At 44.3% G+C, this 13,553-nt stretch overlaps 1 protein-coding gene across 1 annotated transcript in view; it reads left to right on the top strand.

Moving 5' to 3' along the window:
- Positions 1-12,858, top strand: part of LOC134358070 (E3 ubiquitin-protein ligase MARCHF11-like) — a 39,832-nt gene extending 26,974 nt beyond the window's left edge. The window contains exon 4 of the mRNA XM_063069989.1: positions 12,397-12,858. Within this exon, the coding sequence (XP_062926059.1) occupies positions 12,397-12,722 (326 nt within the window). The 3' untranslated portion in view covers positions 12,723-12,858. The remainder of the gene's footprint in view (positions 1-12,396) is intronic.
- Positions 12,859-13,553: the final 695 nt, after the last annotated feature.

The raw sequence follows: 13,553 nt of genomic DNA, 5'->3' as shown, positions 1-13,553 counted from the left end.
CAGGGACATTCACAAATGGGTCATGGACCCATTCCTTTGCACATCTTGGGTCATTTGCAGTTGGGAAGTAACGCTCGAGTTCTGTCGACAGCGAAGATAGGTGCTCACACACCAGCTGTGAGCCTCAGTCTCTGCCAGATTCCCAGCTAATGTTGGGAACATGTCAAATTTACCCCTGTCCACTTGCTGTCCCCGCAGTTCCAGTTTGGCTGTGAAAGCAGACACTTTATCTACCAACTTGAAGACAGTTGTCATTCTCCCCTGAAGTGACAATTTGAGTTCATTGAGCAGGTTGAAGATGTCACACAGATAAGCGAGTTTTGCTATCCACTCCTCGACACTGAAGTGTGCTGCCAGAGGTGACTTTTTTCCTGAAAGAAATCTCTGGAGCTGCTCTCTTATCTCAAAAACCCTGGCCAGGGCTCTCCCCCTTGATAGCCACCTGACTTCAGTGTGTAAGAAAAGGCGTTTGTACTCTGCATCCATTTCCTCGCAAAGCTGCTCAAACAGACATGAGTTTAGGGCTTTTGCTTTGACGTGATTGATAACTTTAACAACGTCACTCAATACGCTGTTAAGATCAGGTGACATTTTTCGGCTAGCCAGCATTTCCCAGTGTGTGACACAGTGTGTAAACTGGCATTCAGGAGGAACCTCTTTGACTCAGGTAGTGAAACCAGACTCGGTAAAGCCGTTCCAACAGCTATGCTTCGATGTCCTCCGCTATGTCATCGATTCTCCTTGAAACTGTGGTAGCTGAAAGAGAAACCTGTGCCGTCTTGTTAGCTGCAGCTTCTCCCAACAGTTCGCGACACTTGTCCTTGGCAGCAGGCAGAATCAATTCTTCACCAACAGTGAAAGGCTTCTTAGCCTTAGCAATACGGCTAGCCACTAAGTACGACACTCTCAGAGCAGCAGCATTTGTGGAGGTGGTGGCTGTCAGCACTTGCTTCTGTCCCGCCTGCTCATGTTTTTTCTGCTCAAAAAACTCAGCGGGTTTGTCTTCAAGTGCAGGGTGCTTGGACTCGAGGTACCGAAGCAGTTTTGAGGGCTTCCTTGCCTCATTAGACAGCGTGTCTCCACATATCACACACAGGGGGCTTGGAGCGTGTGAGTCACCGGTCGCAATAAAGCCATATTTTATGTACGACTCATCGTATTTTCTGTTGAAGGAAGCTTTCTTTTTTTTTTTTGCAGTCTCAGCCTCAGCTGTCTCTGTGTTATCATCATCATTAGGCCTTTTATGTCTCCTACCATCTCTTCCAAAGAAACTCTCAAGCGACGTTTGTTTTTTTACTCATCGAATAGTTGTAGGTTAATGACTGACTTATGTCCTCGTGTGGGTAATGACCTCGTGTGCGTTCAAGTTCAACAGTGGGCGTGACAGGGAATGAGGAAAGGTGCAGTTGACTCATATCGTTTCCTCGCGGCGCTGTAGCACATGCTTTGCGGTGCATTACTGATCCGCGGCCCAGTGGTTGGGGACCACTGGTCTTAAGAAATCCTCCTTGGTGCACTTAGCAAATTTTGCCCCATCTGAACCTCCAGCACTAAGAGCGTATGCATCAGTCAATATTGTGGGAAAAGGTCACCCACTGATTTTACCCAGTGATGACAGAATATAGTATTAATGGCAAGACTCTTGGCAGTATGGAGGATCAGAGGGATCTTGGGGTCCAAGTCCATAGGACGCTCAAAGCAGCTGCGCAGGTTTACTCTGTGGTTAAGAAGGTGTACGGTGTATTGGCCTTCATCAATCGTGGAATTGAATTTGGGAGCCGAGAGGTAATGTTGCAGCTATATAGCACTCTTGTCAGATCCCACTTGGAGTACTGTGCTCAGTTCTGATCGCCTCACTACAGGAAGGATGTGGAAGCCATAGAAAGGGTGCAGAGGAGATTTACAAAGGTGTTGCCTGGATTGGGGAGCATGCTTTATGAGAATAGGTTGAGTGAACTCAGCCTTTTCTCCTTGGAGCGACGGAGGATGAGAGGAGACCATTTAGAGGTGTATAAGATGATGGGAGGCATTGATTGCATGGATAGTCAGAGGCTTTTTCCCAGGGCTGAAATGATTACTACAAGAGGACACAGGTTTAAGGTGCTGGGGAGTAGGTACAGAGGAGATGTCAGGGGTAAGTTTTTTACTCGGAGTAGTGAGTGCTTGGAATGGGCTGCCGGCAACGGTGGTGGAGGTGGATACGATAGGGTCTTTTATGAGACTTTTGGATAGTACACGGAGCTTAGAAAAATAGAGGGCTATAGGTAAGCCTAGTAATTTCTAAAGTAGGGACACGTTCGGCACAACTTTGTGGGCCGAAGTGCCTGTATTGTGCTGTAGGTTTTCTGTGTTTCTATCTATCCATAATCTGCCTATGTATCTGCTCCTCTAACTCTGACTGGCCTGTAGTAGAACCCTATCATAGAGATCACCTTTCTTATTCCTGCCTCACTTGATTAGCCTCTAGCATATCTTCTCCGTGTGCAGATGTGACATTCTCCCTGATCAGTAGTGCAACTACCCCCACCCCACCCACCCACCCCTTTTACATTTGTCTTTATCACATCTGAAATGTCTGAACCTTGGAGTGTTGAGCTCTCAGTCCCAACCTCCTCTCAACCAAGTTTCTGTAATGGCTACAATACTGTACTTTCATGTAGTAATCCAGGCTCTGAATTAATCTGTCTTACCTGAAGTACCTCTTGCATTAAAATAAATAGACTTCAACCCATCAGCCCAACCATGTTCATTAACCTGGCCCTGTTTGCCCTTCCTTTCCAGTTTATTAAGCCTAACTTTTACCTTCCTCTCAAGCCCTCCACCTGCTAACCTAATACATTGGTTCCCTGAGCTGCCACATTCATTCAAGTCTGCCCTAGTGGTGCTACAAATCGCTGTACAATGGTATAGGTATGTCGTGGAAACACTAACTAAGAAATCCAGAGTGACCTCGAGATTTGTTTTATGAGTTTATTAACATGATATCATGGGGAGTCTGCAGCAGTCTCCACTGCCACCAGAACTCTGAGTTTTAGGCTATACCGAACTCATATTTATACAGGAAGACAAACAACTTCTCAAAACTTTGTTTGGCATTCCACGGTCAGTACATGATCAATGGTTTAAAAGAAATGTCAATTATCTCTCAGCATGAGTCTAACAGTTCTTCCTGCTTCCTGTAATCAAGACTCATAATTTACCCCCAGAGGCATCCTCCCTTCTGGTTCCAGGGGCCTAATATCTTGTTTATTGGAGTTCCTGCACTTATCATCCAAGTTTATTCTCGACATGCATCAGCAGTATTAAGCCCAGCTGCTCCAGAATGGTCAAGTATCCTATCATACGCTAGTTTCAACCATTTCTACCACAAGGTATCTCTCCATTTTAGGTGTAATTCATTACTCTTGTATAGGGCCCAGCTGCTCTAGAAGAAAGCCCAATGATTCTGAACCCCTGGGCTTTGTTTCATCTGTACTACCTTCCTATTTTCAGCCTTATTAATAAGTGGCACACGGAGTAATCCTGAGATTACAACCCTAGAGGTCCTCTTTTTAACTTTCTACCGAGTTCTCTAAATTCTCTTTGCAGGATCTCAATTCTTTTTCTGTCTACTTCATTGGTACCAATGTGTACCCAGGACCTTTGGCTGGCCACCCTCTCCTTTCAGAGACATCCTTGATCCTGGCACCAGGGTTGCAACACACCATCCTAGAGTGTAGCTCATGGCTACAGAAGGCCTTTTTGTGCTCCTAAATATAGAATTTTCTATGTAATCCCTTGTCACTATTGCTCACTTGAGCAGGATAGGAACTTGGAAGAATGAAAGGGTGATTTTATTGAAACATAAGTTTCTTCTCACTAGTGCTAGAATACTTTATCTCTGTTGTGGCCTGCTTATTTACAGAAAGCTTTAGAAGCTGGACTCCATCCACATACTTCACCCACAGACTCCACGTTCCTTAACTTTTACCACTCCCTATAAACTTTAAGCGCTCATACGTAAACCAGTGCATATAAATTAAATTTCCCCAAATCAATTCAATTCATGGTACTATTTGTCACTTTTCCTTTTGGCCTTTCTAATCTATAATTGAAATAATATTTATGTTGTATTAAATTTTATGCTGACAAATTTTTAATATAAAATTTCCGGGGATTGAAAATTATAAGCAAAAGAAAACGGCATATATCGTATTGGTAAGCAAGCCAATAATTTAAAAAAATAATTTTTTTCCAGATACTATATATAAAGTGTACAGGTGAGAGTGGATATCATATAGTTGGAAAATGATGCTATGGAAGTAGTAATGAGGGGCAAAAATGGTGAATGAAGTACTTTGTGTCAGTCTTCCCTGTGGAAGACACCAACAACATGCAAGAAATTGAAGAGTATCATGGGGCAGAAGTGAGTGTGGTCACTATTACTAAGGAAAAGGTGCTTGGGAAGTCAAGAGTTCTGAAGGAAACTAAGTCTTCTGGACCAAATAGACTATACCCTAGAGTTCTGAAAGAGGTAGCTGAAAAGATTGTGAAGGCATTAGTAGAGTTCTCTCAAGAATCACTAGATTCTGGAATGGTTCCAGAAGACTGGAAATTTGCAAATTTCACTCAAAAGACAAGAAATTATAGGTTTTCTATAATTTCTAAAATAAATTATACAAATTCAGTGATTGGTAAGATGTTGGAGTCCATTAGTAAGCACAATGTTTCGGGATACTTGGAGGCAAATAGGCCAAAGTCAGCATTGTTTTCTTCAGGGAAAATCTTGCCTGACCAATCTGCTGGAATTGTTTGAGGAAATAATAGGCAGGATAGACAAAGGAGAGTTAATGTGGATGTTGTCATTTTGATTTTCAGAAGGACTTTGACAAGATGCTGCACGAGGCTGCTAAACATGTATGGGTAGCAGATTGACTGACTAGCAGGAAGCAAGGAGTGGAAATAAAGGGGGCTTTTTCTGGTTGGCTGTCGTTGACTAGTGGTGTTACGCAAGGCTCAGTATTGGGACCGCTTCTTTTTACGTTATATGTCAAAGAGTTGGATGGTGGAATAGAGGGGCAGATAAGTGTTGACGAAGTAGGGAGTCTGCCACAGGATTTGACAGATTAGGAGAATGAGCAAAGAAGTGACACAATGGAATACAGTTAGGGAAAAGACCTTCAAGAGAAAATCTGCAGATGCTGGAAATCCAAGCAACACACACAAAATGCTGGAGGAGCTCAGCAGGCCAGGCAGCATCCATGGAAAAGAGTAATTAGTTGCTATTTTGAGCCGGGACCCTTCAGGACTGGATAAGAAAGATGAGAAGTCAGAGTAAGAATGTGGAGGGAGGGGAGGAAAAAGTACAAGGTGGTAGATGATAGGTGAAACCGGGAGAGGAGGAGGGTTGGAGTAAAGAGCTAGGAAGTCAATTGGTGAAAGAGATAAAGGGTTAGAGAAGGGGGAAACTGATAGGAGAGAACAGAAGGCCATGGGGGAAAAAAAAGAAAGTGTCAGAGCACCAGATGGAGGTGATGACCAGGTAAAGGAAATGAGGTGAGAGAGGGAAATGAGAATGGGGAATGGTGAAGAAGAGGGGGGGGGCAAATCTGCATGTCCAGGTAGGCACATTGTTTCTGCTTGTTCCTGCCCCACTGAACTTGCATCTACGTCTTGACTAACAGCACGCCCAGGTTGGAACTTTATGTGCTGTCGCTGGACCCCCAGTCTCCTCTTCTCCCTTCACCAATCTACAGTCCCGTGTCTCTCAGGTCCTACCGCCAGCCCTTGGGTCCTCGGAGACTCCATCTTCCTCTCACCCTACCCTCCCTGGCTGGTAGCCGGCTTATGGTGCAATGGCATTAGCGCTGGAGTCCGGAACAAAGGTTCCCAAGTTTGAATCCAAATCGGGCCACCCCCTGAGCACACTTTCCATCCGTACTGGGTTGAGTGTTGAGCAAGCCACTCGGCCTCATAAAAAAAAAAGTGTTGAGTCAGGAACGTTCATATTGTGACCCGGTTAATCCGAAAGGAGACCAATCCTGACACCACACGCCAGACAAGAGTGACAACACACAAAAAAAACCTCCCCTTTCCTCAGATACTACCCCCCCCCCCGATTCATGCCAGGTCTTCACCATTCCCTCTCTGAAGCAGAACGATCTGTCGTCAGTAAGGGCTTCACCATTGAGTTTGCACCTGTCATGACGCTGAGATCTACTTCCGTTGCCTCCGTCTTTCTGCCTACTTCTTTGGCAAGGACTCTCCAGCCCGCACCAGTGACCCCTTCTCCCACCTTCAGCCCTCCTCTTCTTCCTGGAATCCTGCGCTGGTTTTTCTGCCTGCTCTGGATCTTTTTATTGCTAACTGCCAACAAGACATCAACAATCTCGACTTCACCACTTCTCTCTCCATTCCAACCTCACTCCCTCCGAACATTCAGCTCACCACTCTCTCCGCCCTAATCCTAATTTTACCATCAAACCGCAGGTAAGGCGGGGCGGGGGTGTGCGATGCTGTAGTAGTCTGGCAGACTGACCTCTACCTTGCTGAGACCCCGCAACAACTGTCAGTCACCTCCTGTTACTTACCCCTCAAATAGGACCCCACTAAATAGCTCCAGTCCATTGTCTCCCACACAATTGCTGATCTTATTAACTTTGGGCATCTCCCATCCACTGCCACCAACCTCTTAGTTCCCATACCCTGCACCTCCCGTTTCTACCTCCTATCCAAGATCCACAAATCTGCCTGTCCAGGTAGGCCCATTGTTTCTGCTTGTTTCTGCCCCAGTGAACTTATTTCTACATGCTTCAACTCTGTTTGAGTCCCTGGTTGAGTCCCTTCCTACTGACATCCGAGATACTTCACATACTCTGCAATGATTTTAAAGTTCCCTGACCCCGATGGTCTCATTTTCACTATGGATGTCCATTCCCTATACATGTCCATCCCCCATCGGGAAGGCCTCAAAACTCTCTGCTTCTTTCTGGACACTAGACCCACCCAACCAGTTCCCCTCACCGCCACTCTCCTCTGTCTGGCGGAACTGGTCCTCACTCTCAATAATCTCTCCTTCAGCTCTTCCCACTTCCCTCAAACAAAAGGTGTAACCTTGGGCACTCACATGGGTCTCAGCTATGCTTGCCTTTTTTGCTGGTAATATGGAACAGTCTATATTCCAAGCTTACACTGGTATTACTCCCCAGCTTTTCCTACGCAACATCATCAACAGCAATACTGCTGCTTCTTGAACCAATGCTGAGCTCATCAACTTCCACCCCGCCCTCAAATTTATCTGGTCCATTTTGAGCAGCTCCCTCCCCTTTTATGATCTCTCTGTCTCTGTCTCTGGAGAAAGATACTGATATCTTCTATAAATCTATTGATTCTCACAGCTATCTGGATTATACTTCTTCCCACCATATTACTTGTAAAAGTGCCAACCCCTTCTCTCAATTCCTCCATCTCAGCCACCTTCTTGGGACACCGAGGAGCAGATAAGCAGGCAGATTTTAGAATGGTGCAGGAAATACAGGGTTCTAGTTATGGGTGATTTCAACTTCCCTCGTATCGACTGGCACCTCTTGACTGCAAGGGGGATAGATGGGGCTGAATATGTCAGGTGTGTTCAGGAAGGATTCCTGACACAGTATGCGGACCAGCCGACGAGAGGAGAGGCCATACTGGATCTAGTTCTGGGTAATGAACCCGGTCAGGTGGCAGACCTCTTCATGGGGGAGTATTTTGGTGAGAGTGACCACAACTCCCTTAGCTTCAGCATAGCTATGGAAAAGGATAAAACAGACAAAATGGGAAAGTGCTTAACTGGGAAAGAGCTAACTATGAAGGGATGAGGCAGGAACTAGCGAGAGTAAATTGAAAACAGATGTTCAAGGGTGAAAGCACAGAAGTAATGTGGAGGAAGTTTAAGGACCAATTGTGCTGGGGTCAGGATAGGTTTGTCCCACTGAGACAAGGAAAAAATGGTAGGAAACGGGAACTGTGGCTGACAAAACATGTGAAGCAACTCGTCAAGAGGAAGAAGGAAGCATATGTTAGATATAAGAAGCAGGAAGCAGGAGGGGCTCATGAGAAATATAGGGTAGCCAGGAAGGAGCTTATGAAAGGACTCAGGAGAGCTCGAAGGGGGCATGAGAAGGCCTTGGCATGTAGGATTAAGGAGAACCCCAAGGCGTTCTATGCGTATGTGAAGAACAGAAGCATGACAAGAATGAAAGTGGAGCCGCTAAAGGATAAAGAAGGCAACATGTGCCTGGAGGCGGAGGAGGTTGGGGTGGTCCTAAATGAATACTTTGCTTCAGTATTCAAAAGTGAAAAGAACCTTGATCAGGATGAGGTCGAAATAGAACAGGCCTGTGTGCTGGACAATGTGAAGATTAAGGAAGAAGTGCTGGATCTTCTTAAAAACATCAAGATTGATAAGTCCCCAGGGCCGGATGCGATATACCCCAGTTTGCTGTGGGAAGTGAGAGAAGAGATCGCTGGAACAGTCGCTATGATCTTTGAATCCCCTTCGGCTGCAGGGGAGGTGTCGGAGGATTGGAGAATGGCAAATGTAGTTCCCTTGTTTAAAAAAGGTAATAGGGAGAATCCTGGGAACTATAGACTGGTGAGTCTTACGTTGGTGGTCTGCAAACTATTGGAAAGGATTCTTAAGAATAGGATCTACGAGCATTTGGAGAAGTACAGTCTACTCAAGGATAGTCAACATGACTTTGTGAAGGGGAGGTTGTGCCTCGCGAGACTAATTGAGTTTTTTGAAGAGGTAACAAAAGAAATTGATGAGGGTAGGGCGGTAGATGTGGTCTACATGGATTTTAGTAAGGCATTTGACAAGGTCCCCCACAAGAGACTCATCCAGAAAGTCATGAGGCATGGGATCAGTGGAACCTTGGCTGTTTGGATAAAAAATTGGCTTAAAGGAAGAAAGCCGAGGGTAGTAGTGGAAGGAAAGTATTCTGCCTGGAGGTCAGTGACTAGTGGAGTGCCGCAAGGATCTGTCCTGGGACCCCCGCTCTTTGTGATTTTTATAAATGACCTAGATGAAGAGGCGGAAGGATAGATGAGTAAATTTGCGGATGACATGAAGATTGGAGGAGTTGTGGATGGAGCTGTAGGTTGTCAAAGGTTACAAGAGGACATAGACAGGATGCAGAGTTGGGCAGAAAAGTGGCAGATGGAGTTCAATCCGGATAAGTATGAGGTATGCATTTTGGAAGGACAAACCAGAAGGCTGAGTACAGGGTTAATGGTCAGTTACTTAAGAGTGTGGATGAACAGAGGGACCTTGGGGTTCAAATCCATACATCTCTCAAGGTCGCTGCACAGGTTGATAGGATAGTTTAAAAGGGCTATGGGATGCAAGGCTTCATTAATAGGGGGATTGAGTTCAAGAGTAGAGAGGTCATGTTGTAACTCTACAAATCTCTGGTGAGACCACACTTAGAGTATTGTGTTCAGTTCTGGTCACCTCATTATAGGAAGAATGTGGAAGCTATGGAGAAGGTGCAGAGGAGATTTACCAGGATGTTGCCTGGATTGGAAAACAAGTCTTATGAGGCAAGCTTAGCAGAGCTGGGATTTTTCTCTTTGGAGCATAGAAGGATGAGAGGGGATTTGGCAGAGGTCTGCAAGATTATGACAGGCATAGATAGGGTGGATAGCCAGTACCTGTTTCCCAGTACCTGTTTCCCAGGACACGAATAGCATACACCAGAGGGCATATGTACAAAGTTAAGGGAGGGAAGTCTAGGGGACACATCAGGGGTAAGTTTTTTACACAGAGGGTTGTGGGTGCCTGGAATGCCTTGCCAGGGCATGGTGGTGGAGGCTAAAACATTATGGGTATTTAAGAACCTCCTGGACAGGCACATGGATGAAAGAAAAATAGAGGGTTACATGGTAGTGTGAGTTTAGTACTTTTTTTTTGGAATATATGGGTTGGCACAACATCGAGGGCCAAAGGGCCTGTACTGTGCTGTAGTATTCTAGTGCCTAATGTTCTAGTATCTGCTCTCAGGATGAGACTTTTCATTCCAGAACTAAGGAGATAACCTCCTCCTTTAACGAAAGGGGCTTTCTTTCCTCCACCATCAACATTACCGTCATCTGCAGCTCTTCCATTTCATGCACATTTGCCCTCACCCCATCCATCTACCGCCCAGCCAGGGATAGGGTTTCCGTTGTCCTCACCTACCACCCCACCAGCCTCTGCATCCAGCACATAATTCTCTGAAACTTCTGCCATCCCCAACAGGATAGCACCACCAAGCACATCTTTCCCTTCCTCCTCCCACCACTTTCCACTTTCTGCAAGGATCACCCCCTACGCAAATCCCTGTTCATTCATCACTACCCACTAATCTCCCTCCTGGCACACATCTTTGCAAGCAGAACAAGTGCCACACCTGCTCCTACACCTTCTCCCTCACTACCATTCAGGGCCCCAAACAGTCTTTCCAGGTAAGGTGAGACCTCACTGTGAGTCTGTTGGGGTCATCTACTGTATCCAGTGCTCCGTGTGGCCCCCTGGTGATACCCAATGTAGATTTGGAGACCGTTTTGCCGAGCATCTATACTCCATTTGCTAGAAAAAGTGGGATCTTCTGGTGGCCACCCATTTTAATTCTACTTCCCATTCCCACTCCGATATGTCAGTCCGTGGCCTCCTTTACTGCCGCGATGAGGCTACACTCAGGTTTGAGGATTGTATTCCATCTGGGTAACCTCCACCTGATGGCATGAACATTGATTTCTCGAACTTCTGGAAAGTGCCCCACCCACCACTTCACCATTTCCCACTCCTATTTCCCTCTCTCACCTTATCTCCTTACCTGTCTTTCTCCTTTCTCTGGTGGTCCTCCCCCTTCCCTTTCTTCCATGGCCTATTATCCTCTCCAATCAGATTCCCTCTTCTCCAGTGCTTTTTCTCTTTCACTGATCGACTCCCCAGTTCTTTATTTCACCCTTCCCCTTCTCCTGGTTTCACTTATCACCTACTACTTTGTATTTCTTCCTCCCCTCTCCCCACCTTCTTACACTGACCTCATCATTTTTCTCAAGTCCTGATGAAGGGTTTCCACCTGAAGCATCAACTGTTAACTCTTTTCCATAGATGCTGCCTGGCCTGCTGAGTTCCTCCAGCATTTTGTGTGTGTTTCTAGTCATACACTTTGATGGACAGAATAGGGGTGTATATTATTTTCTAAATTAGGAGAAAATTCAATAATTAGAGGTGCAAAGGTACTTGGAAATCCTTTTGCTGGATTCCAGAAAGGTTAATTTGTAGGTTGAATCAGTGGTAAGGAAGACAAATGAAATGTCACTATTCATTTTGAGAGGGAATCCTGCAAGAGGACTATAAAAAGCAAGTATGTAATGTTGAGGCTTTATAGGCATGGGTCGGACTGCACTTGGAGCATTGTGAGCAGATTTGGTCACCTTATCTAAGAAATAATACGCTGGCATTGGAGAGGGTCCAGAAGAGTTTCACAAAAATCATTCCAGGAATGAAATGGTTAAAGCATGAGTAGTGGTTATAGCTCTGGGCCTGTACTCACTGGAGTTTAGAAGAATGGGAGAGTGGGGAAGATCTCATTAAAAGATACTGAAAGGCCTGGATAGAGTAGACGTGGAGAGGATATTTCCTTCAGTGGGGGAGCCTAGGACCAGAGGGCACGGTCTCAAAATACAAGGATATCCCTTTAGAAGAGAAATTGAGGAGGTATTTCTTTAGCCAGAGGGTAGTGAATCAGTGGAATTCATTGCCAAGGATGGTTGTGGAGGCCAAGTGATTGGGTACAAGCAGAGGTTGATTGGTTCCTGATTAGTAGGGGCATCAAAGGTTATGGAAGAAAGGGAGGAGAATGGGGTTAAGAGGAGTAATGAATCAGCCATGATGGAATGGTGGAGCGATGGGGTGAAGTGCCTAATTCTGCTCCTGTCTTCTGGTCTGATGTATAAATTATTGTTTAGAAATCAATTTCTCATTTCAATATTAACAATATGAATACTTTTGCATGCCACTTAAAAGGTCACATTGATATTTACTATTGAGCATTGACACTGACTTGTGGAATCTAATCCAAAGAATAACATTAAGTTTTATATTTGGTGGAAAGATTTTTAGAACTATTACCTCAAAGTTGTTAATAGATACATAACTATGCTTATAGTTAAACAATAATAAAAGGTTACAGATTCAGTTTCTGCACTCTGTACTATTCCTAATCAAATTACTGTAGCCTAGGATGTATTGTACTGCCCTTGTAAAGGTCTGGAGGATGGGTGTCCTCGAACAGGAGACACAACGATTAATAGAACCTGTGACATGAACATAATGCGAAGAGGAGCTGCAATCACATTGGCTTTGATAATCTGATACTGTTTCCACAGGTCTGATCATTCACGAAGGAGCAGCAATTTATCGAGTGTTTAAACGCTGGAGAGCTGTTAATCTGCACTGGACCGTGTTAAGTTATGATAAAGCAAATGATTTAGAAGTAAACAGCCATCATGCTGAAAGCTCAATCAATCAGTCTCTTTGGTCCTCTCTGAATCAGTTCAGAACACAAAGGCCTGTTGGCTCCACCAGGCTAATGGCTGAACCATTTCACTGCAGCTATACTTTGTTACATTTACTCAACCGATTCAGACCCCAAGATGAGGAGTATGATGAGAACAGTTCTGCTGAGGTGGTAATGAGGGTAACAACAGTTTGAAAGTGTGTTCTTCATGGTCTAATGAACTGATGTTTATTCCTGCCTTTGTTCACCAAGATCAAACGTATATAAGATAAAGAAAAGTAATATATTTAAAAACCCTTTTATAAAATGCATGCACTTTTGATAGAGTGCTCTCCTGCCAATGTAATATATATATATATTTTAAGGCATTAAAAATGTTGGTTGATTTCTATCTATAACTTAATATATTATGTTTTTTTCATGTAATACTGCTTTTAATTATTTTGAAAGGCAAAACATGGCCAAAAACATTCCTTAAAAGTTATTTGCTTTAAGGTCCTCAATTTTTACTTTGAAACAATACCACAGTTTGTTTTAAGTATTATTACCTTACATGGAATACAACTAGGAGCTAGTTGCAAAACTATGATAAATCAGTGAAATTCAAGATCTTGTTTTCAAACTATTGTTTTTCTTTAAGATTGTAACGTTTAAAATTCCTCATATTGAGAAATCAGAGCTAGAAAATGGAAAAATCCTGTCTCTCCACCAGCCCCCCCGCCCCCAATTTGGTGTCAGCATCAAGCATTTTCCATTCCCAGGCATTGTACTGCATGGAATTAGATGGAGGATAAACCTTGCACTTTATGGTCTCAATAATTTGTCTTATCTGTAATTTTAGGGCAGCTTTTGACATTAGCATTTCCCAGAGAAGCAATTTTTTGAGTAAGATAAACAATTGAGCATAGTGATCAAAGTGAAATTATGCAGAATATGAGGCAGTGAAATGGAACACCTATGTAGAGTTTGAGTGAAAATGCCAGTTAATTCCTTTACACTCCTGCCAGCTATTAACTGGCTTAAATT

This window comes from Mobula hypostoma, chromosome 17 (genome assembly GCF_963921235.1).
Source record: "Mobula hypostoma chromosome 17, sMobHyp1.1, whole genome shotgun sequence".
In the NCBI taxonomy this organism is placed as follows: Eukaryota; Metazoa; Chordata; class Chondrichthyes; order Myliobatiformes; family Myliobatidae; genus Mobula; species Mobula hypostoma.
This window is presented reverse-complemented; position numbering and strand designations above follow the sequence as displayed.